Here is a 23,663-nt window from a genome sequence, read left to right as displayed (position 1 = left end):
TTTTCTTTCTCCAGAGATCCTTGAGAAAGTGGGAGAGAAAGACACAGGCAGGAAGAAATGAGGCAATAGCAATAGTTTCAACTCTTTGTGGTAAATCTCAGTGGTTCTTGAAAGTTGCCATGGATACAAACCCAGCCTGTATGGATGTGGAAAAAAAATGTTTTGTCAGGATGTATCAAACTCTTCAAAAATATCTTCTGTATTTCTACAGACTACGCTTTAGACATATTTGCACTGCTTTCTTTGTGAGTGACATGCTGTGGGGTACTTTTTTCCTACCAGAAAAACATACGGTGTTAACAATTTAAGCTCAAATGTGCAAATGCAAAGGTTTTGTTTTTGTGTTTTTTTTATATATCCATGGCAACTTGTAGAGTGGTGAACAAAGACAATAGCATAGCACGAACTGTGTCTTTGGACAAGTTATGCTGTTTAAGCTGAAAGGATAATACAAAACCACAGAACAGTATTGAATCAAGTATGGTCGGCAAAACCGCTGTCGTCTCTCAGCACCTCTGAATGTTAACGCACGACGACCTTGCTATTTAGCTCTGCAACCCATTCCTTCACCCATCCCTTTGCCCAGCTGTACCACACTGATAAGGTATATTAGTGAGTGTGCTCCTTCCATTTCTGCTACATGTGAGCATAACAAGTCATGGATTCACTGCGAGTATGATTAAAAGCAATGATGGGTAGAGTGTCAATTTGATCATATCTATAAAAAAACAGAAAAGCAAGTTTTGCTATTTGAAAAATGTAAAGAAATTGTAGTTATAAGATTGTTGGAAATGACTGCAAAGTTCTATCTATCTATGTAGATACGCCCACACACACATATATATATATATATCTGTCTATCTAGATAGCTCTAGATCTAGACAACACTTTAGTTAGTATTTTGTGTTAAAACTTGTTTATTACTCAGTAATAAAGTTGCATTCACATTAACATGCACACTCCACAACTTCCTTGTCACAACACTACCTCTCCTAGTTAAGGAAAGACAAAAAAGATTAGGAAAAAACACATTGGGGTTTGGGTGATTTGACATTACTCTGACCAAAAACCTAACAAAAAAAACTGTCGAGTGGACATTTAAGATAATCAGCTTTGGTTAAGCTGCTGCAACATTATAACTGAGGATTTCTTTTTGTGCCAAGAATAATCAAGAAGGTTAAACAGAAATATGAACCAGTGTCAAATAAGTTTTACACCCATGGCTGTATTTCACGTTGAATTATATTATTGTGGGGATTCATCTTATAAAATTTGACATGAGGAATTATGTGCCTTCTGACAGATAATATTGCTTTTTGGCGTTCAGATACTGCAAATGCGTTCTTCAGAAATCCTCAGAGACAGTTAAATTAAGAAAACACATTGTGTATTAGACAGTTTTTTCTCAATAGGAAGAAAATAAATCACCCCTCGTTTCATAGTAAATTAAGAAAAAACAGCAGCCTGTGGTTTTTTTTATCCGCTGCTAAAAACAAGTATTATTTGGTCTAAACTTACAGTGGAATCATCTGGTGAAGTCCCTGTCTTCAGGGATGAAGAGCACAACAACATCCTTAGAAGGGAAACAGTGAACAGGTGAGGGAAAAGCACATAAAATCATGCCAGAGGCTAAACTTGTTAAAATGCAACAGCCATTTGTTGTATGAGGTGATGTCAGAGGGACAAAGGTAATTGGCAGTAACATGATGTTGGTCATGATGATTTGACCCTCTGCAACCATAACCCTTTTTGACCCCTGTAAAAGAATCTGTTAGAATCTACTGGAAGCTATTTAGGGACAGAAAACCCATTCATTTCACCACAGCAGGAAAGTAATAGCTTAGCAGTATGTGATTAGTAATTGGTAACATTAAACTGATCCCCATCTGACAATGAGACTTGCACCTGCAACTGTATTTGCTGATATTTTGGTTCTAAAGTTAAAGAAATGGCATTGCTTTGCTAATACCAAATAAATGCTCTGTATTGTTTAAATGAGGTATACTTTTAGACAAGGCATTGACATTTTTTTTTAACTTTGTTCATTGTCATCTTGTTATTTCTTAAATCTCAAGCATTCAAGCTATTCATGCTACTAAGATGGTCTTTTAATATTCATAGCCCATAGTAATTATTTCTGTATTTATAAATAGAAGTTGTGAAAAATGTAAGAAAATTCATAACCCTACTTTTCATCCCGGAGTATGTCTCAGCTTTTATATGCTGACATCTCAGGAATGTCTGAAAAGAATTCAAATCTCAGATCATTACACAAATGTGCCATTGTTACAGTAGTCCCTCACTCTAGGCTTTGTATAAACGCGAACAGTGCCCCCCTCTTGCTTTCAGGTGGATTCCTGGAGCACTCTGTCTACAGCAAACAGCAGAGGCATCTGTGGTCCACGTATACCCCAACATCCACCTACTGTACATCTCAGTGCGAACATCTCTCCAACGCAGTGCGGCTTTAAGAGAACCGGGGCTCTTAAATCTGAGCTTGGCTCCTCCTACCTCCATGATGTCAGTCGGAGGGAGAGCGAGAGGGAGAGAGGTGAGCAGCATTGAGGAACTGAGTTCGTACAATACTACTGAGACATCTACAGCTTAGCAGACAGATACGGTGAACCGCCTATCCCGGCTCCTGTAAGTGATGCTGCACTGAGGCACACTTTGATCCAACTCCACTGGGGGGGCGATGCGCTCTCTGCATCCCGCATTTAAGAGTTTTTTTGGGGGGAGAGCGCGTACAGCCTTGAATCAGTCAAAACAAGTGGTTATAACATTAAAATAGGTTTAAGCTTTCACTTTTTCATCAGAAGTCTCTCTCTGTTTTTTTTCGCCCTCTTGGATTTAAGTTTGATGTGCGGTTTAAGAGGCTTTTAACGCACACACGTGTAAGTTTGCTGCCAGCTGGCGAAAATAGGAATTTCAAGGCAAATTAGGCTAGAGAGACAAAGTTTATGTAAAACAAGCGTGGATCACTGCGTATCTCCGCCTGTGGGATTGTGAGCCCAATACATCCGAAGAGGAATTACAGCGTCCTTTAAGTTGATCGCTGTGCATGCCCTTTTTCTCTTGCACGCGAGGACCACATTTTTTTTAGCACATGGATAAGTTTTTGTAGTGGATAACATTTTTTCTACGCTTCTTACCGATTTTGATGAGGATCCTTTCTGCCCGTTTCCCCCACTTCACATTAATTCATGGCACTTCTTTTTTGTGAATCAGTGATGTCTCTGCGCGACGGTACTCACGGTTGATTTTTTTCATCGTATTCGAACGGAAAGGTAAGCTTCGCTCTTATATACTACTTTACTGTTAAAAACAAAATGCATTTTACTTCAGCGCTCATTGAATGTAGGCGCATATGACCGCTCTATCCCGTGTGCGTATTTGGAGAGCTCCATAGCCTAATTTATTTACTCTGTACGTACTGAAATCTCGGTAAGGGTGAAGGCATAAAGTATATATATAAAAAATCAAGGACAACAACATAAACTGGACGAAAATCGGGGACTGTAAAGCCTAAAAGGTAGTTCGATAGTGTTGCGACAGTGGGTCATTTTGACGCTGAGTGGGTTTTCCTAGAGCTGCTCCAAAGATATAATAGGCGTCCCCGCGAACCGAGTGTAAATACAAATTATCCATTTACACGGTGCATCGTGGAGCATCTAAGCGGAGTTGTCGCATTATGAATGTGTACCGCGTGGCCGGTCACGACTTCGGGCTTTATTTAGTCTTGCTCGTTGCTGATCGCTAGATAGATAGGCCCACTTTCCAAGAGCATCCAACAACAGGGACTTTTCAGCGCAGGTTTCTCAACAGCTTGGCCGCTAAGCTCGGTGCGTGGGTGCGCGGCAACAGCGCGCTCCTGGTCAAGCGGTTTAGCTGTCACAGACCATAACCTCAGGGGCTTTCATCCTGTTCACACTCCGACTCTGGGGGGAGAGGGGGGGAAAGCAAACACGGAGTGAATTTGTTCGAGGAATAATAGTTCAAATAGTCAATATAAATTCCACTTCTTCCTAGAATTAACCACCGCGGTTGGCTTCTGTGGATAATTTGCTATACCTGACCCGCATGCATATTATTATTGTGGCTGTTTTGAGAGGCCTGTTAAACTCAGTATTTCCTGGAGAATAACTTAAAATGGTAATGTGAAGCTCCCGAGATGTGCCAGATATTTTGGCATTATCCTCAGCGGTTTATGTTAAAAAGGGAGTCAGTGGATGATGGAAGCAAGGTATATACTTTATTTGCAAAACACAAACAACTATTTTATCATTCACATCCACATTTTAAAATCGCCAAACGCAACTGAACCAACTGACTGTAGTCTTTAATATCCTTGCATGACATGATCCAAATTTGTTTTATGGCTCTTAGAGGTTGAACTACAGCACTACCGAGTGCTGAGTTTTGGGAGTCATTAACTTGCTCAGGGACACACTATGTGTTCTGAAGAGCTAATACAGTAAGTAACTGTGGTGTCAGGGATTCTTACCAGGAATGGTGTCTTTCTGTATTTGCATTCAAACTCTTTCCACAGTTATAATGAGTTTATATAATACAGTTAATTAAGGATTTCGCCACAATTTAAGTTCATTTTAGTTCCTCTCTTGGGTGACTTTCTGATGACACACTGTAGCAGATAGCAGGAGGTGTCATTTTCATTCTTCATCAACTATGACTTATTACATTTGACTACCTGTATAAAATGTATCTTTTCTGAAATGATTTCAGAATCCACAATGGAAAACTTTTGAAACATTTTGGCAACATCTTTCCACACCATTAAGAGAGACATTTATATTTTAGCACTTATTCATAATAGTGAATTTTTTCACAAGTTTTTCATAAGTTTTATTATTTTTGATGGTTTCTCTGACTATTTAGGATTGAATTTAGGATTAGTCAACCCAGACCCATAAATAAAAATTTAATACAATTTTAAAATGTACTTACAAGTTAAATTTAACTTGAGAGATGACGTAAAACTGCACCAATCGAATCGATCACTGATTTAGCTTTTGGATTTCCATGTATGGACTGCCCTCTTGAGGTCCATGATTACAGCACTGATATTTAGCTTGTCATCTTGGAAATAGCGGCGGTCATTTGTTTTCCTGTGTAGTAAAAGTCTTCTTATCCTAGTTAATCTAAGTATTAAATTGATTCAGAGGTGAATATGCAGTGGCTCAGTCAGCCAAACAGCATTGCATGAATCTACTTAAACATTATGCTAGATATTATGAATCAGAACTTTTTTTATGTAGTAGGTAACCCCCTTTTTTGTTGAACTTCACTCTACATACATTGCTGGTATTGTTTCCATATCGAGGATATTTTTTCTTGCAGTATATTACCTCGCACTATTACATTGCCTAAGCACTACAGCTTAGGCAATATAGACATTGCTGAAGTTTCCCAAGAGAAAACAACTTTTGTTCCACCACCATGTGAAGAGAATTGGTCCAGCGGTGTGCACTAAAAAAGAACTGACTGATCATGACAGAAACCTGGTCTGTCAGACTGTCAGCGATCCTTAAAGCTGTTAAAAGGGAAAATGCTCATGACAATCAAACGTATTCCATCTACCGGTGCCCTCTCTTTAAAATCTCTTTGGATCCACAGCCAATATTGATATACAACTGTGGTAAAAACCTGGCTTTGACAGTTAAAGGACTCCAAATGTCAGAGTAACTACACTGAAAGTTTCCAATAAGGGTATCTTTTAGGGGTGAAGGTAGGAGGTGGCAGTAGATGTATGTCTCCTCTCCTGCTGCTCCCTTCAGCGGTTGCAAACCACAGGAAGACCTGTCCATCACACTGTCGTGGAAAGTGATCTCAGGCCAGCCTGCTCCTCTTCGCTGTGTTTCCCAAGAGGGAGGCATGAGTTTGCCTACTGGATTCAACCTGCTGTCTGGGGCTCAAAATAGCATTTCAGCAGACTAGTGAAATGTAAGCAAAGGAGACACTCTGACTGACACCTAGAATCCCCCTCCTCTTACTTTTCCCCCCTCCAGCACAATTCCTTTCTCACCTAGCTTATCCCTTATGGACAGGTTTTTAAAGAAGTGTGACAAGTGAAAATCACTGCACTTGTTGGAAAATCATGGTTCAGAGAAAAGATCCCACATCAAATTAATAGAATACCAGGAGTAAATATGTTCAAGGGCAAGGTGTACCTCTCACGTGTTAAATAGTTAATATTTTAACTTCATTAGTTAAATAGCTACAAATGTATATTTATCCTGATGTATATGTATATCTGAAATAGAAAAAAGAGCGCATTTGCAACACCCATTAGCGATGCAAGGATGTCTTGCTTATTACTACATTTGTACTCCTCCATGTACTGAAGGAAAAACATACTACACGCCTTCATCCTGCAGCACATTATTGTCACTTACCAGAAAGAGGAGATCTAGATCATGCTTTGATCTTTTCTGTTTTTTTCACTTCAGCGAATCACATCCCATTTAAGGATGTAATTTAAACTTCATTTTGCGTCGTGCGAGCTCAGCCTTGCACTGCCTGGCGATCATCACAGTAAAGCAATTGCTGCTCACTCTAAGAAAGATGCACACTTCAAAGTAAAGTGTGTCACGGTTACTAATAGGATATATCTCATCGATATTTTGACGCGACAGTACAGCACTGCTAATATTGCACGTGTAGAATGAGTAACCCTCACACAGATCAATGTCATCTCGCTCTTTTTTTCCTGTTCAACTGTTCTTTAATGAGTCTCGTGCGACTGCTTTGTGAAATGTGGGAAGTCTGTGTCTACACATTTCATGAATGCCTTGCATTTGTTGGAGATTCAAAACCAGCTTAATTAAATTCTTATTTTTAATCAATTCCCCTTTGTCAGCGGGCAGAAAGCTTCAATAGCTATGAACGCTGTTGCCTTGCCAATTTAGAGGACCCCTGTAGTGCAGTTTAGGTAGTCATACTTTTTCTACAGAATACTGTCTCAAATGGATGGAAATTTTATAAAGTAGTTAATATTATACCTGGATACCAACAAGTCGGGTATGCGTACAAATTTAAAGCAGAATCTGTAAACTGTGTCGTGGCTGTCATACACATTTGCCATCCTTTGAAGCTAATGTGTGTTTGATTTCAAGGCAGCCGCCTTGTGAATACAAATCGATATCTTGAGGATATTCATATAAGGTTAACAAACACTCACTGGGAAAGTTATTAGCTGTTAATTGTGCTGCAATGCAGATGGGTGGTTGTGGCTGTGGGGTGGGGGTATGCTTATAAGACTTTACCCTTACATGTGGATTAAAAACAGACCAGTAATATAATATTCCTGCCCCCAACCCCCCCCGAAAAAAAAAAAAATTAGCAAAGAAGGATGCACTTTTGTAATAAGACTTAACTTCTGCCTATTAATGCATATGTGGCAAAAGCTCAGTGGAGACCAGCGCAGCTGTGGGTGACACTACGGAATACAGTCTCTTGAGTAAATCCAAGAACGTTAAATGAATGAACTCATTGAAAATGCTAGCTAGCAAATCACATCACACACAGAGTAACTCACTTAATAACAGGTAAGGGTTCAGGGGGCAACATGTATTTGGTGTCACTGGGCAAACAAATTAATAATAACCGTGTGGTATATTCAATTAAAATGCTCTCACAGAGATCTAGTCTCCTTCTCCTCTCCTATCCTCTTTCTAGGTTTTCAAACAATAGAAAATTTAGCCTGTGACTGCAGACTTTAGTACGTTAGTAACCTTATTAGACCAAATCAGGTGAGCTGTACAAATTAGTATAGTGAATGGAAAAGCCAAGACAGGAGGTATAACACAGTGGCGTAATGTGATAAGCAGGAGTAAACAGGGTTTGAGTTTTTGTAGCATATTGACATATTTTTAGCTTGTAGTATGTGCATATGTCCATGTGCTCAGAACTGAAAGGGGGGAGCTGCAGGAGGGCTGCCATTTTTAAAATCTGGCATTTTTTTTCCCTGCAACCTTTTCTCACTTTCTGCCTACTGCAGCTTTAACCAGTGGAAAGCAGTCAATATTTACGCTACAATATGTGCTGAATTGTAAGGTATTAGTCAGTATCGTCGTCCGATGAGCTACCTGGATTTTAGCAATCGAGGATCTTGCGCTTTGGCAAGCTTTTGTACTTGTACAAAAGAAAAATGTATAACAGACTCAAACGAATTGGGTCTCTGTGCTTGAAAAGTCGTCAGTGAATATTGTTAACTTATGTGAAATCAGCCTCACTGTGTTTTAAACATTTTTGCCTCGCAAACAGCAAACTGTGTGCAGTTTAAATTTAATGCTGGAGATAAAACATTTGCTAGCATGTAATGAAGGTCAGATTAAATTTCTCTAATTTGGCTAATGGTGGCTCTCGCAATAAATCATTTCACGTTGTTGTTTCCTTCCACTGCTCTTACTTAAAACAATGCTTTCATCATACTGTGCTAGTTTACGCACACGCGGATGTTCATGAAATATTTGAGAGCTCGATTGTTTACATTCCAAACAAATGATGCTCTCCATTAATAGCTGCTGTCAAGCGGTACAACTCCAAGTGTCTGTGTATGTGCGTGTGTGTGTGTGTGTGCGTTCATGCATGGAAGCAACAGTGCTTAAGGCTCATTTCTGCTTTTTCCAAATGAGCCAAAGCCTGCGTGTGGATGCGCTTTATAAGGACACTACTGTAGCATATTGACTTAGACCGACTCATATATGATGGCGGAACAGCAGAACGGTGGTTTGTACTGCCTCAAAGCAAAAGGGCGCCTGCGTGGGTTCTCTCTTTGTACTCTGGCTTCCTCCCACAGTCCAGAGACATACAAGTTAGTTAAATTGGTGATTCCAAATTGGCTGTAGGTGTGAATGTGAGCATGAGTGGTTGTCTGTCTGTCTCTCTGTGTTAGCCTGTGATAGATTGGCGACCTGTCCAGCGTGTACTCTGCTTTTGCCCTATGACAGCTGGGCTCCGACCCCCCACAGCAACTCTCAAATGGACAAGCGGTTAGGGAAATGGATGGATATAAATGGAGCTTTTATCCATTTTTTTGGTTCTTTTTTTCAGGCAAAGTAGTTTGTTAACAAGCTTTGAAAGCAAACTATTTCATTGTAACACTGAACCTAATTGCTTTCATATTTCTCAATAAAAATATTAAATGGTACATTACGGTGATGAAATGGATTGATGGAATGCATGAACTACTAACCTTTACGTGTTCGCTTGCTCAACGGATGTCATCAAAGGTTAATTGTGTAAAACTGCCATTAATTTGCTCTCAAAGACATGGGAAGGATGTTGGCTCATAACTAGTTAAGATGAAGAGGTCAAGTTGAAAACTCTCCATGAGGGAAAATAGTACTAATTACAGCAGAACTTGAATACCGTGTAATTTTCTGCACTGACATTGTGCGTTCTGTCTTTCTCTCTTCTCCCCCCCCCTTGGCTCGTCTGTCATGACAGATTTGCTGCAGTGAAAGTGAGGCTCCCATCTACTCTTGAGTATGGACTTAGCAAGTCAGGCTCATGTGCTGGTGGTCTTGCTCACCTGTGTGGTCTTACAATGCCAGGCCCAGGAGAGGGACTACACAGTGAAGGAGGAGCAACCGGAGAACGTCCGAATTGGGAATCTGCGCAAGGATCTGGACCTGAACCTAGACCCCAGCATCAGGCTATCCTCGCCGTTGCAGTTCAAGCCTGTGTATAAAACGGGCGATGTGCCTTTGGTGAGGGTGGAGGCTAACACAGGGGAGATCTTTACCACCAATCACAGAATTGACCGGGAGAAGCTGTGCTCCGGGGTCTTCAACGAGAAACGCTGCTATTACGAGATTGAGGTGGCAGTGTTGCCGGATGAGATCTTCAGATTGGTCAAGATCCGCTTCCTGATTGAGGATGTGAATGACAACGCACCCCTTTTCCAGTCCACTGTAATAAACATCTCCATCCCAGAGAACACAGCCATTAACACACGATACCCGGTGCCCTCAGCATTTGACCCTGATGTTGGGATCAATGGGATCCAACATTATGAACTAGTCAAGGTGAGGATTAAGCCTGTTTCATTATTGATATATAAAAAGAGAAAAAAAGGAATAAAGTATTTTGTTGTGGTCTTTGAAATCATAATAATGTTAAAATGGAAAATTGAGTAAGGCGGTATTTCCTTATACATTAGTGAATTTTCAAAAGATTATTGGAAGTATTGGAAGAATCAAGTTTTTTAAATATCTGGTTCAAAGTGGATTTTGTAATGAGCTTTTTCATTAATGAACCTGAAATGTTTAACAGACCTCTGATGGATCTAATGCTTTTTGTTGGTTCTTCCGATTTCGGAAGTTGTATTTGATTCTTTTACGAATTACGATTTTGTTTAAAAATCACTGTGTCTGAGTCCCTAGCACTAATGTATCCCTGTTTTGTTTGATATGTGCTGAACTCTCAACTGTAACAAATTCATTAATAATCAAACACATCCAGGTAGCAGAAAAGAATTTCCACGTAAGGACTTCTTAAAATATCTACTTCACTATAATACTCCATGCTGGCAGCCTAAACTAAATGCTGTTTCTTCCAAATTAAATGGAGTAGTAAGTGACTGAAAGAATATGGCCCGAAGCACTGTGTTACTGGAACAGCGTTCAAGGTACACGTTTACTGAAAGGATTAAATAAAATAAATATACTTTAATTGTCTGTTAGATATATAACTTTCTGAGCAGTTACAGGCACGCATTTGAGAGATTGAAAACGATTGTAGTAATTTGTTTTGGAGAAACACTTTTAAAGAACAAACACACAATAGAAAGTATGAAATTAATTGTCTGACTTTCTTCGAAGCAAGCACAATATTCAGTGCTCACATTATTGATTAAGCTGTGACAAACTCTTACGCCTGCAACATGCCACCTGTGTACATCAGGTCTGAATAGCTGACTATTTGTTAATTAATGAGCTCTTACATTCTTTTTCTTTGTCAGTTTTGTAGACTTCATTTAATACGACTCAGATTCTGCATTAGCTGATTCTTTAAACCCTTTATAGTGCTGTAGAGTGTAGTGCTATAGTGTATATATGCATACTGCAAATGAATTCACAATTTGCATTGAAAATATGACCTACTTTTTCATACAGTGCAATATGTTGGAGAGTCTAAAAGATTATATACCAGCCATTAATATCTCCATATCTTTTTCATTAGTAGAGAAGGCTGTAAAAAGGGTATGTTTTCACTGTGTATTAACAGAGAACATGTAGCAGAAAGTGCAGACACAGCATAAACTGCATGTCCAATTTCCAGCAACAGGTTACATATGCTAAATATAGCGCATTAAAGCAGGTGTAAAGGAATAAACTGTATTGTTGTAATATGCATCCAGTACAGGACTAGGAAAAGCCTTTTTTCTGCACTGTAATATTCTTTCTTACCTAATGAAGTCAGCTCCAAGTTGAGGATATTATCATGTGTTCTTCAATTACAGTCTAGACAACACTTTGCAGATAAGTAGTGAAGATTACATGATCACATAAAACTAAATTATATAACTGTAATAATTGTTGTACTAAAAGTTGTTGTACTTAAGGGAACGGTGTGAGGCAGCATGACAAGTCCACTGTGGAGTCTCAGATGACGTTAATATTGTGTAGGAATGAACAGAATCATTGCTGTCTGTGTCTGCCTTGAATACCAATTTGCATTTTTAAAGAGTCTCCCCACTGCCAAGACCTCTCCAGCGCAATGTCCTGAATTGTTCATGCCTGGAAAATCACCAACCAAATGTTCTGCTCATTACGATGATCATTTGCAATAATTTTCTTTACCCTTCCCACAATATGGAGCTTTCTAAAAACTGTACCTAGGCTGTGGTTGTGTTATCTTTTCCAGGAAAGTCTTCTTGCAGCATCCTTGGCTCCACAGTCCCATTTCGGTACTTCTCATTATATTCTCATTGTATTCAAGATTAATTTGCTTGTATCCCGGGTTCCATATGAGTAAAACGATGTAGGGTGAAGCATTAAAGTGAGTTGGATGCACTTTCAGCCTTTGGTATGTTTTATTTCCGTGGCGAAGTAGAAAGCCAGGGGTTTAGGGGGGAAGGAATGTGTAAGCAATTCCTAGAATAGCTCTTGGCCGCTAAGCCACCCTTGGACTATCTTTGTATGGTCCTGTGAGATTTGTCTCAGAAGCTCCCTCAGAATGATAGTTTGCCCAGTTTTTTTTCTCGTGTTGTACAGGGCACAGTGCTAAAATTGCTTCCATTGTGTAGCACAATGAGCCATACTCAGTGGTGTGTCACTCCACATGTAACTTGCCTGAGTTGTCAATATACAGAAGAAATGAAAGAAACATGGTGGCCTTTTTTGTGCAACTTTCTTCTTTTTCAAAGCCAAGAGGGACAACGGGTAATTTCGTCCTACACAGTGCTCCAGCTCCACATATAATGGTTGGTAATCATACTTTGAGCAAAACTCCACCATCAGTGCAGCGGTGTGTTACGTCACCTGAATTGAATAGAAGTTGTCCTAAGAAATGGTCAAGGTCAGAGAAAGTAATCACATGCATGGCTGGAGAAGAATCCCCCACGAAGGGAGATTTGATCACTACATATTCACAGGATAAGTCAGGTCAACACAGAACGGTACTCAGGACTAAATGAGATTTTAGCGTTTGTTTTCCTCTCGCTTTTTACAATTTCAAAAGTTGGCACCGTTCTTTATTCCGGGGCTTGGTGCTTGACGTGTCCTTGCATTTACATCAGAATCTTTCAGTAAATTTAAAACAGAATATATTTTGTTTAAATTTGATTCTGTCACTAGCTTGACTATGTTCCACTAATAAAACAATGTCTATATTTAGGGCATTTATGCTTAACCTTATTCCAACAACACATTTTGTCTGAAGTTATTTCCAAGGCCAATCCACTATTATTAATTTTTTTTTCATTTCTAACTGAAATATACCTTAGATTTTGAAGCGGACTAGTCTTTTTTTTTTCTGGTACTCTGAGTCTGAGCCTGACCAAATTCATTCCCAAACTGATTTGAAGATGCAAAATTTATTCAAGCTTCATTCCCATGTAGCAAGAAAAATGTGATTAATTCATTGCATGGCGCCTATAGGCATTGAATATTTGGGTGGAGAACTCACTCTCAAGCATTTCTACTTTTCATTAGCATCCTATTTTGACACATTTTCTTCTTCTAGGGGTTGACGAAAAGAGGCAAACACTTCCTAGGTTCCTTTGTCTTAATTATATGCATGAGATCATGGCCAGGGGCAAAAGGGGATGAGGGATAGAGAGAAAGAATGAGGAAGAGAGAGAGAGAGAGAGAGAGAGAGAGAGAGAGAGAGAGAGAGAGAGAGAGAGAGTTTCTATCAGCATTATAAAGAGGTGCTATAGCTTGTGATGAATACCTCTGCCTATTTAGTCCCATCCATGGGCATCACCGTGACTAGAGTCTTCCTGATATATTCACAGCCCAATCTGAGTCTCCTCTGAGTTTTAATAAGGTCATCAAATTGAGTGAAAGATGCATCTACTGATAATCTGAGGCACTGTCGGCAAAATGGGGTTCAGATTCATCCTTCCCTCATCATCTGCCACCTCTGCTTCTGTCAGTGTCCCTCAATCATTTTCATTTAAATTAGCCAACTCTGATTAGATTTTGTACTTCACAAACCTCACATATACGGTGCTCTAATCCCCCCCTCCCCCCTTGGCTTCCAGAGAACCTGTGGCCCTGTAATGTGGGATGAAAGGCAAGTCATCAAAGTTCAAGAAGACATGTACCTGTACGGAATATGTGAGGTGGCAGAGCGAGGCATGGTCTAATGTGCACACTTGACCGTTTAGAGAGCTTTGTCCTTCTCACTCAGCCTTAAGGTTTCCAGTGAGTGATTCATGCTAGTATTTGGCCTTTTCTTAGCCTGCCCTAGATCTTATCACAATCCACCAGACTAATTCTGCATTCAGGAGGATGCACAGCCTGAGAGATAGCTCTCCCCGAGTTATTGAAATGCGGTGAGTGCTGCCTTGTCAGTTGTAAAATTGTGTGGAAAAAAGACAAAAGCATAGAGGAAACGCCGGCTTATAAATCATTGTGCAGCATTCCCTTTGACACATGCTAACTCAACATCCTACTATTAACATCGGGCTTTGCAAAAATATCAGCGTGCAGCTATACTGTGCCGAATCTGCAAACTATTCAAACGACTGAGGATTGAGGAGATCTGTATAGCTCGAGTTGTGCTTAACAATACAGCCCCTAGAATGTTGTCTTGGACTTTTCAGTTAGAAATACTTCTGCTGGGTACATAAAGATTCAGCAGAGTTTATCCATAAGGCAATTTTTTTTCTACGGTTCCACGCAGAGTTTTATATGCAATGTCTGCTTATCCCTATATGACTTTTGCTTGCCAGAAGGATGACAAAATAAGGTCTGAAAGATCATTGCTGCAGTGTTGGCTGTTTTAAGTAGTTCTGTCAATCACTGACATGTTGACAACATTCCCTCTGCAAGCAATTTTTCAGAGTACACAATAATTTACATGCTGCAGCTGCACGTTTTCTTGTGTCGGCTACAAAGCTATGTTGGCACAAGGACAGTTCTAGATTTTGAAACCTACTGAGGACTCTTGTGCTCACAATTTGGTTGAAGTGTTTCTCCCTTGAATAAGCAGAATGTATATATATCTTAATCTCATTTGATAGCTGTGCCTAGACAGAGTAATCTCTTCCAACATTATGTGCAGCATGAAGCTTATCTCTTTAAAGAGGATGCTTTTTCTTGTTTTACCATGAAACTGCTTCTGACTGAAAGAGCTTCAAAGGGCTTCTTTGTTTCATAATGTGCATGCAGCTCATTCATGGGCTTGATCGTCTTCTTATTTCCTCCCCCTACTCTCTCTCTCTCTCACTCTCTGTTTTTCCCCCCTCTCTCTCTCATACTAGTATGCTATGGTATGGATCCATACCATGTATTTGTCAGGACTACGAAAATAGTGAACATTAGTGCTAGTTTTTTAGGGGGGTGGAAGGCAATTACTCTTAACGTTGAGTGTCAGGTCCTCGGGTTTATCATGTGGATTATTCATGTATTTGTTTTTATTATCCTCCAGCTTTACTTTTGCCTAGATTTAGCTCCTCCTGAGTGAAAAGCATGTCTAATATGCAGAATTTTTAACTGTCTGTCTTTTTATGTATAGAGATTTCTTGAGGCGTGTGCAAGTGCTTTATTGGTGTGTCTCCATTCTTGGCTGTCTCTCACTACTATGTCAAAGTTTAAATGTTTATAAAGTCAGCTGTTTCGTTTTAACTTGAGACTGTACAGAAAGGTTGAGTGAAGTCTGATTTTATTGATAGTAGCAGTAACTGGATGATGAGGATAAAAAGGTAAACAAAGTAGTAGTTAGTCAAAACAGATCATTTACTAAAAAATGGTTATTTGAAAAGGATTTATAACCAAGTATTTCATATATTTTTTGGGATGTGTTTAGAAAGTGTCAGAAATGAACAAAAGCCTGAAAAAAAGCTGATGATTAGCATGTTTGCACATTTGCAGGGACCCAACTGAGATGAGCAGAGCAGAGCAAAGAGCCAGCTGCCTTTGTTGAAGAATTTCCCAGGCTGTTTAACTTGACATTCATCAGGATGCATAAGAAGGGCTACAAAGGAACCTGAATAACCTAAGGAGAAACCTCAACAAGATGTTTGTTGTTATAAGATAATTGAAAAATCTGCAATTTAAGAACAAAAATGCCCAAGGATGCCTTGGAATTGTTATCACATATTTCTTTGTTATTACCCAAGTCAAAATGTGATGTTCTTAGTTATGGTACTAATATATCAGTCGAGTCTGGTTTTATTGAAGTGGCATAGCAATTTTTGCACCAAATGAAACTCACACTGTCTTGTGCCAGACAGTATAAAGGGGAAAGCCCCTAAAAAACAAACAAAGAAACACAAACTTAAGGATAAAATCCTGTGAGAAATGTCATTTGAAGTTAAAAACAATGAGTGGACATGTAAAATGATATTTAACACTAACAAGCTGGTTTCATTTTGTTTCCATTATTCAAATAGGTATATAAAATCAACACCTACAATTAAATATATTGTCCTATCTTTGCAGAGTGTCAGTGAGTTTGGCTTAGACATCATTGAGACGCCCGAAGGTGACAAGTGGCCGCAGCTTATCGTTCAGCAGAACCTGGATCGTGAACAGAAGGATACCTTTGTCATGAAGATAAAGGTGGAGGATGGTGGCAACCCTCCCAAATCCAGCACAGCCATTCTCCAAGTCACCATTTCTGACGTCAATGACAATCGCCCTGTTTTCAAGGACAGTGAGCTGGAAGTCACAGTACCAGAAAACGCACCAGTGGGAACATCGGTCGCTCAGCTGCATGCCACGGATGCAGACTTGGGTTCCAATGCGCAGATCCACTTTGCCTTCAGCAACCAGATCTCTTCCTCGACCAAACGTCACTTTGCCATCAACAGCTCTACTGGACTTATCACTGTGAAGCAGCCACTGGACAGGGAGGTAACTCCTGTTCATAAACTCATTGTCCTGGCCAGTGATGGCAGCTCCACCCCTTCCAGAGCCACAGTGACTGTTAATGTAACAGACATTAATGACAATGTTCCCTCTATAGACACTCGCTACATTATCAACCTGGTTAATGGAACTGTTCTGCTGTCTGAGAATGCACCTCTGAACACCAAAATAGCCCTAATTACTGTTACTGACAAGGATGCAGATCTTTATGGCAAAGTAGCTTGCTACACTGACCATGATGTTCCTTTTCGATTGAAGCCTGTCTTTAATGATCAGTTTTTACTCGAGACAGCTGCTCCTCTAGATTATGAGACGACTCGAGAATATGCAATTAAGATAGTGGCCTCGGATAGGGGGACACCTCCTTTGAACACTTCAGCTATGGTCTTAATTAAAATCAAGGATGAGAACGACAATGCGCCCATCTTTCCCCAGCCAGAAATCCAGCTTTCCATACCGGAGAACAATGACCCCTCTACACAGTTAATAAAAATAAGCGCCACTGACGCAGACAGTGGACATAATGCAGAGATTATTTATACTCTCAGCCCTGATGCGCCTGATGGGTTTAACATTGACAGACGGTCAGGAATTCTCTCTGTTGGCAAACGACTGGACAGAGAGAAGCAGGAGAGGTACTCATTCACTGTCATAGCGAGGGACAATGGCTCTACATCCCTGCAGAGCAATGTCACTGTCAAGCTAATTGTCCAGGACCTTAATGACAACAGCCCAACTTTCACACACCCTGAGTACAACTTCTATGTGCCTGAAAACCTGCCTCTCTATGGAACTGTTGGCTTAATCACAGTAACGGATGCAGATGCAGGAGATAATGCTGTTGTAACTTTGTCCATTTTGAATGGGAAAGACAATTTTATCATTGACCCCCAAACTGGCGTGATCAAACCCAATATTACCTTTGATAGGGAACAGCAAAGCTCCTACACATTTATGGTAAAGGCAGTTGATGGAGGACAACCTCCAAGCTCCTCCTATGCCAAGGTCACTATCAATGTAGTCGATGTGAATGACAATCGCCCCGTGTTCGTCATTCCGTCCTCCAATTACTCATATGACCTAGTGCGAACCACCACCACCCCTGGTGCTGTGGTCACCAGAGTGTTTGCCATTGACAATGACACTGGTATGAATGCTGAGCTGCAATACAGTCTTATTAGCAGCATCATCATTACATCTAGGGTCTCCCCTCGAGGTCTCTTTGCCATCGACAGAACAACGGGTAACATAACACTGCAGGAGAAAATAGTTTCAGCTGATCAGGGGCTGCACAGGCTGGTAGTCAAAGTCAAAGATTTAGGCCAGCCGGAGTCATTACATGCTATTGCACTCGTTCACTTGTTTGTAAATGACTCTGTGTCAAATGCTACCTTTATACAAGAGCAACTGCGAAAAAGTATGGAGACACCATTGGATCGCAACATAGGGGACAGTGAGGTAGCACCTCAAGCTAACGGATATGTGATTGTCGTCATAGCTATCATAGCGGGGACCATGACTGTCATCTTGGTGATATTTGTGACCGCTTTAGTGCGCTGCCGACAGACACCCAGACATAAAGTAGTGCAGAAGGGCAAGCAAAGTGGAGAGTGGGTGTCACCTAACCAAGAAAACCGTCAGATCAAGAAAAAGAAGAAGAGAAAGAAGCGATCTCCTAAGAGCCTCCTCCTGAACTTTGTGACCATAGATGAATCCAAGCCTGACGACCCCACGCATGAGCATGTTAATGGTACACTGGATCTCCCTGTGGAGCTAGAGGAGCAAACCATGGGGAAGTACAACTGGGCAACCACGCCGACCACCTTCAAACCTGACAGCCCCGATTTAGCCAAGCATTACAAATCTGCATCCCCTCAGCCTACGTTTCAAATCAAACCCGAAACACCAGTGGCCCCAAAGAAACACCACGTGATCCAGGAGCTCCCCTTGGACAACACATTTGTGGTGGGATGTGACTCACTCTCCAAATGCTCATCGACTAGCTCCGACCCATACAGTGTCTCAGAGTGCAGCTGTCAGGGGGGATTCAAGACTGCGGGGCAAAGCACCAACCGACAGGTAATTCATGACTTCCTTTTTAAACCCACCCACACTAGTCCCCACTCACGCTCCCCTTGCTGTCCTCTGGTAGGTGATGTTAAAGGGGGTGGGTGGGAGCATGAAGGAAGGGGATTTACCTACACAGACCATGACCATGTCTTCATGAATGTCATTTCCACCTAAAAATGGGAAGAAATGAAACAAACAAAAAATGAAAGAAAACGCAATTTGTTGCAATTAATGCAGCAAACCTTCCACTGTACTGTTGTTAATCCACCCTGTTTTCATTTTGACCATTTAAATGCAACCATAAATGTATAATCATTTACCATAAAACATGCTCAGCTTTCAAAATCCCATCTTTGAGCAATGGAAGCAGAACAACTACAGTGGCTAGCTGTTTTAAAATGGACAGGGAGTAGTTGCTGGCGGTGCAAACTGGGATATGCAGCAACTCTGAATTTGAGTTATTAGGATGAATGAAGCTGTGACTATTTGGCTAACATTGTCAAAGGCACAAGTGTGAAAGTAAAAGTGCGAAAAAATTAAAAAAAAATTGTGCTAAAACAACTTGATAAAGAAATCCCATATTTTTGTGGCTTCAGTCGTGAAAATATTAAGTCCTAGCTTAACTGTGCCAGTGATGCTTTGTGGGAGTGAAACTCATCTGAATGCCAAGGTATAGCAAAGGGCTTATGATTCCCTAAGAGATATTTGCCAAATGTGAAGTGCCCCAATAAATAAAAACTGGCAAAGGGAAATAAATGTAAATCAGAAGTAAGGAGAGGTGGCCTTGCTCTGTGCTGACAGCCAGAGCAGAGCGCTGTGGGGAAGACTGAGTACTGTTTGGGGCGGGGGAGAGGGAGGGGGGTCACAGGGATCAAGGTGACGCAGAGCCTTGAGAACAGTATACTTAAACACCAAGGGAGCAGTAAAATAAAAAAGCCAGCCAGGCCAGTGTTGCATTTAGCCCATAAATGTCCTACTTTAATGACCCCAATTATTGTTATAAATGGCATATGTTGATTCAAATACTTTACATTTTTTAAATGGTCTCACGTTAGAGAGGATCACAACAAAGGTTTGCCACACTGATTTGTTGCAGTTTGTGTTCGACAGGGTGATGTTGTTGTATTTCTAATACATGACAAAGTAATATCATGTTGATATTTGACCTGCTATCACTCCGACGATGGAATTAATGAAGGTTGATTGGTCTGTGCGTGGGGTTGTAATTTATTCATACCGATCTGTGTGTGTTGCCATAGTTTTCCCTTAGTGTCAAACATCCAGTTGATTTTTCTGGCTTTTCCAATCATTTCCTTGTGTTTCGTTTTGCTTCTTTTAAGATTTTTGATGATTCCCATTGTTGCTTGGTTGCACTGGCTTTCGTTTTTGTTACTGTTTTGATCATGACTTTCACAACTGTCATTCATGCAATTCTGGGTCAATTTCATGATATTGCATCAATAATTGATTTTGTTTGATGAGGTGCTTGCTTTTCTTTGTGTCTAGCATCATATTGCACACAGTTTCTCGATCTTTGGTTCACGTCTTTCTTTTTGCTCTCACTATGCTTCTATTTGAGATCTAGCAAGCTTTAAAATTCATCATAGCTTAGTTGTGGCAAATGACTGTTGATCCTGTGAAGTATTGTACTTAGGCTAATTTATGAAGACACCCACACAGACTTGATAGTCATTCCCTTCATCCACCTTTTATTTGAACCCCTAGTTAAAAGCTATGCTCTGCCATGGTACATTATACATAAGCCTGCTACATGCCCCTGCTACCAAAGATTTCATCCATAATGTGTTTATATGACACACTGACGAGTTGTCAGAATGATTTTCCCCTCTTACAAGTAGTGGCTGCCCTGAAATATGCAGAAATATTCAGCCTGTGTTCAACCATCCTAAGTTATTATCCGTTATGAATTTTATGCATCAAGGATTGAAATTGATTTCCACTCATGTTACTGATCAGAGTGAAGAATTGTTATTTTTATTTTTATTTTTGCAAATAATTTCAAATCAATGAATATTTAATTAGTAAACATTCTGCCAAATCTCTTCGGCTATGGTTCTATCTGATTATTTCTAAGGTATATTTATCCACTCTTCTAATAGAACATGGGTTTAATATTCTCATATTCTGGTATTATATCCAACTAATATTTCAATATTAGCAAAAAAAAAAAATGTTCTCATTGGTTTTCCTCAGCGATCCATCTTTAGTGATGTTAAGCTGGCGATATATCTATTTTTTTCTCTCTGTCCCCTTGAGCAATTGGCAAGTGATTCCTCCCACTTTACACATTAGATTTCCCACAAGTTTAAAGTGTGCTTATTTAAAGCCTATGTCATAGAAAAAAATAGCATGAAGCTTTGCCTGATGAGAATCATTGGCTGCAAAGGTTAATTAAATGCACTAAAGGGTTAATCACTCGTAATACAGTATGATTAAAATCACTCTAATTGGTTTGAGAAAGAGGCTGATAAGAAAGAAGAAAAAGGCAGCTGTCCTTTAAGATTATCAGGAGTACCATAAACTAGCCTTGAGTGAGTCCTGTCCTCAGGATCCAAAGCGATATGACAATAGATGCCTAGCAGCCCTGTTTGCTAAAGGGCTATTAAAATTGAATCTGTTTGATTTTATCTTTACGCTTCTTCAAAGAAAGTACGTTTTCAAAGTTTTAAATAGCACTTATAAACAACACTTCAAAATGTGTAGGATTCTTGATCTGATGTGGTATAAGCATAACGTTTGAGAACTTGTAGAGATCATTTGTAGTGTGGTTCTTAAAAGAAAAACTACATTTGGTCTGTAAGTGGAAGCTATTCACTCTCTGTTCAGCTTAACTTAATAAAAAAAACTCCAAACGCAAAGATCATAGGTAATTTTCCCTGTTCTTCATCAAAGTGACGCAGTTCTTTTGTGCATTAAAGTAATATCTAATTGTCACAGAAGAAGGTGAAAATGAAACCTAGACAAAAAGCCGAGCCATTGAATAACAATAGAGAGGGAATGCGGGAGGAGATAATTATGGTTGAAGGTCAACAAAACGTTTCCAGGGACTTTACAGATGTAGCTGATAAAGACTAAAGCTTGTAAAAATACTTCAGAGACTACAGATTTGTGCCACCATATGGCTTCATTATACAGTAAGAGCTATAAACGCAAATCTCCTCTTTTCCCTCCCTTCTCTTCCTATTTTTTATGCATCTCATCATTTTCTTTTAACCCCTACCCCCTTGATATTAGAGGTCAATCTGCCTCCAGTGATGAGGAGCACTTGTGAGCGTATGTGATTTAGAGGAATCAGATCAAATGACTACCACCCTGCTTAAGTGATCTCAGACATCATGATGAATAGGTTGGCTAATATTTTCTTATGTTTGGCCCATAACTCTACGCCCACAGTGCAGGAATTGAGATTAACATTTTGTTAGTGTCTTCTGGTACCACTTCACACAGTACTGTGCAAAAGTATTGAGCTCTCCTTGATTTCTTGATTTTTTTCATTCCAAGAAGCCAGACATTGTTCTCGATTTTAAAGTTGTCCTAAGGAATAGTTCTCCAGGCTTCCGGAAGGTCTTTCAAAGTTTTTCTTTGGACATTGGCTGCTTTTTCTCTCTCTTTTTCAGTCAAATCCCTCTACCTGACCAGTTTTAGAGGAATGTTTTATTATTATAGGATAAAAAACACATAACTCAAGGGATAAACCAGTGATGCCTCTACAATATAGGCCCCTTTTTGCTTAAATGTGACACAAAAACATGGTGCCAGTGGTCTCCATGGACAAATACTGAGGTATGTCAAATTACACAAAAACTGGATTGAAACTCAGTGGCGACAGGTCTGATGGATTAATTAATCCAAATGTAACTTTTTTTGTTTCAAATCATTGTCAGTATGTATGTAAAACATGGTGGAGGCTTTGTCATGGTTTTGGGATCCATTTTAACCAGTGGTTCTGGGAACCTTGTCAAAACTGATTACTAACATCAAAAAGTGTCATCAAATTTTGATCCACCATGCAATACCTTCTGGAAAGCATCTAAATAGCAATGGCTTCATTTTCCAGCATGACAATGATCCCAAACACACTGTCAATAATGTAAAAATAAACCTGGGTGGAAAAGCACAGAGTGGAACACTCGGTCATGGATTGGCTTCTCCAGAGTCTGGACCTGTGTGGGATCATCATGACAAAGAACAGAACAAAAGGCAGCCGACATCCAAAGAAGAGCTTTGAATGTCCTTCAAGAAGCCTGGAGAACTATTCATGGAGACGATTTAAAGAAATTACAAGAATGCTTAAAAGAGTTCAGGCTGTCTTAGAGATTAAAGTTGGTCATACCAAATATTGACTTTGAAGCTGGTCAGAATTGTATAAGCATTGTTTTTGCCTTATGTGCATACTGTATTCCCATATATCTTTGCACATTTTTTAATAAAATTCCAAAAATATAGCAAAATATCAAGAAATTGGATGACCACAGTACTGGACATTGAATAAATAAAGGTATTTTATAGATGTATTGGATAACAAAGGCAATATTAAACCTTATTTGTGCAGACATCTTTTATTTATGCGGGGGAAGGAATGGACCAGTCACACTTGCCACCTATAGTTTGATGTTTGATTGCAGGATGTTTGTGCTTAATGGTAGTGGGTGCACAGACGGGCGTTAAAGCTATGATTTCACAAGGTGATCAGTTTCAAATCCTTGCAACTGATTATGGTTTTGTTTGTAGTAGGGTTTTTTTGGTCATTTTTTGCATTTTATTATTATTATTTGTTTATTTCTGTTGAGTCATTGTTGAGTCATTGCATCTGTAATCACTGTGCTTTGTTAACGTGAGCACTATCAAGACAGATTCTTCCCAATCGCAGATATGTTGGTACCTTTGTGAGGAACAGCAAAATGTAACATTCTGTACATATCAGAGGACCCACTGGCAAGGGTCCGAATTAAAGACTGGGCCTAAATTGATCCAAATATTTTTTTTCTTTTTTGAGGGGAAATGAAG

At 39.8% G+C, this 23,663-nt stretch overlaps 1 protein-coding gene across 2 annotated transcripts in view; it reads left to right on the top strand.

The window, feature by feature from the left end:
* The first annotated feature begins 2,542 nt into the window (after window positions 1-2,542).
* pcdh11 (protocadherin 11) overlaps window positions 2,543-23,663 on the top strand; it is a 131,612-nt gene continuing 110,491 nt past the window's right edge. For both annotated transcript variants that reach the window (XM_006781343.3, XM_006781344.3), the window contains exons 1-3: window positions 2,543-3,287; window positions 9,469-10,049; window positions 16,137-18,644. In XM_006781343.3, the coding sequence (XP_006781406.1) occupies window positions 9,510-10,049; window positions 16,137-18,644 (3,048 nt within the window). In that variant the 5' untranslated portion in view covers window positions 2,543-3,287; window positions 9,469-9,509. The remainder of the gene's footprint in view (window positions 3,288-9,468; window positions 10,050-16,136; window positions 18,645-23,663) is intronic.

Source organism: Neolamprologus brichardi, chromosome 2 (genome assembly GCF_056152115.1).
Source record: "Neolamprologus brichardi isolate AB-2024 chromosome 2, ASM5615211v1, whole genome shotgun sequence".
Taxonomy (NCBI): Eukaryota; Metazoa; Chordata; class Actinopteri; order Cichliformes; family Cichlidae; genus Neolamprologus; species Neolamprologus brichardi.
This window is presented reverse-complemented; position numbering and strand designations above follow the sequence as displayed.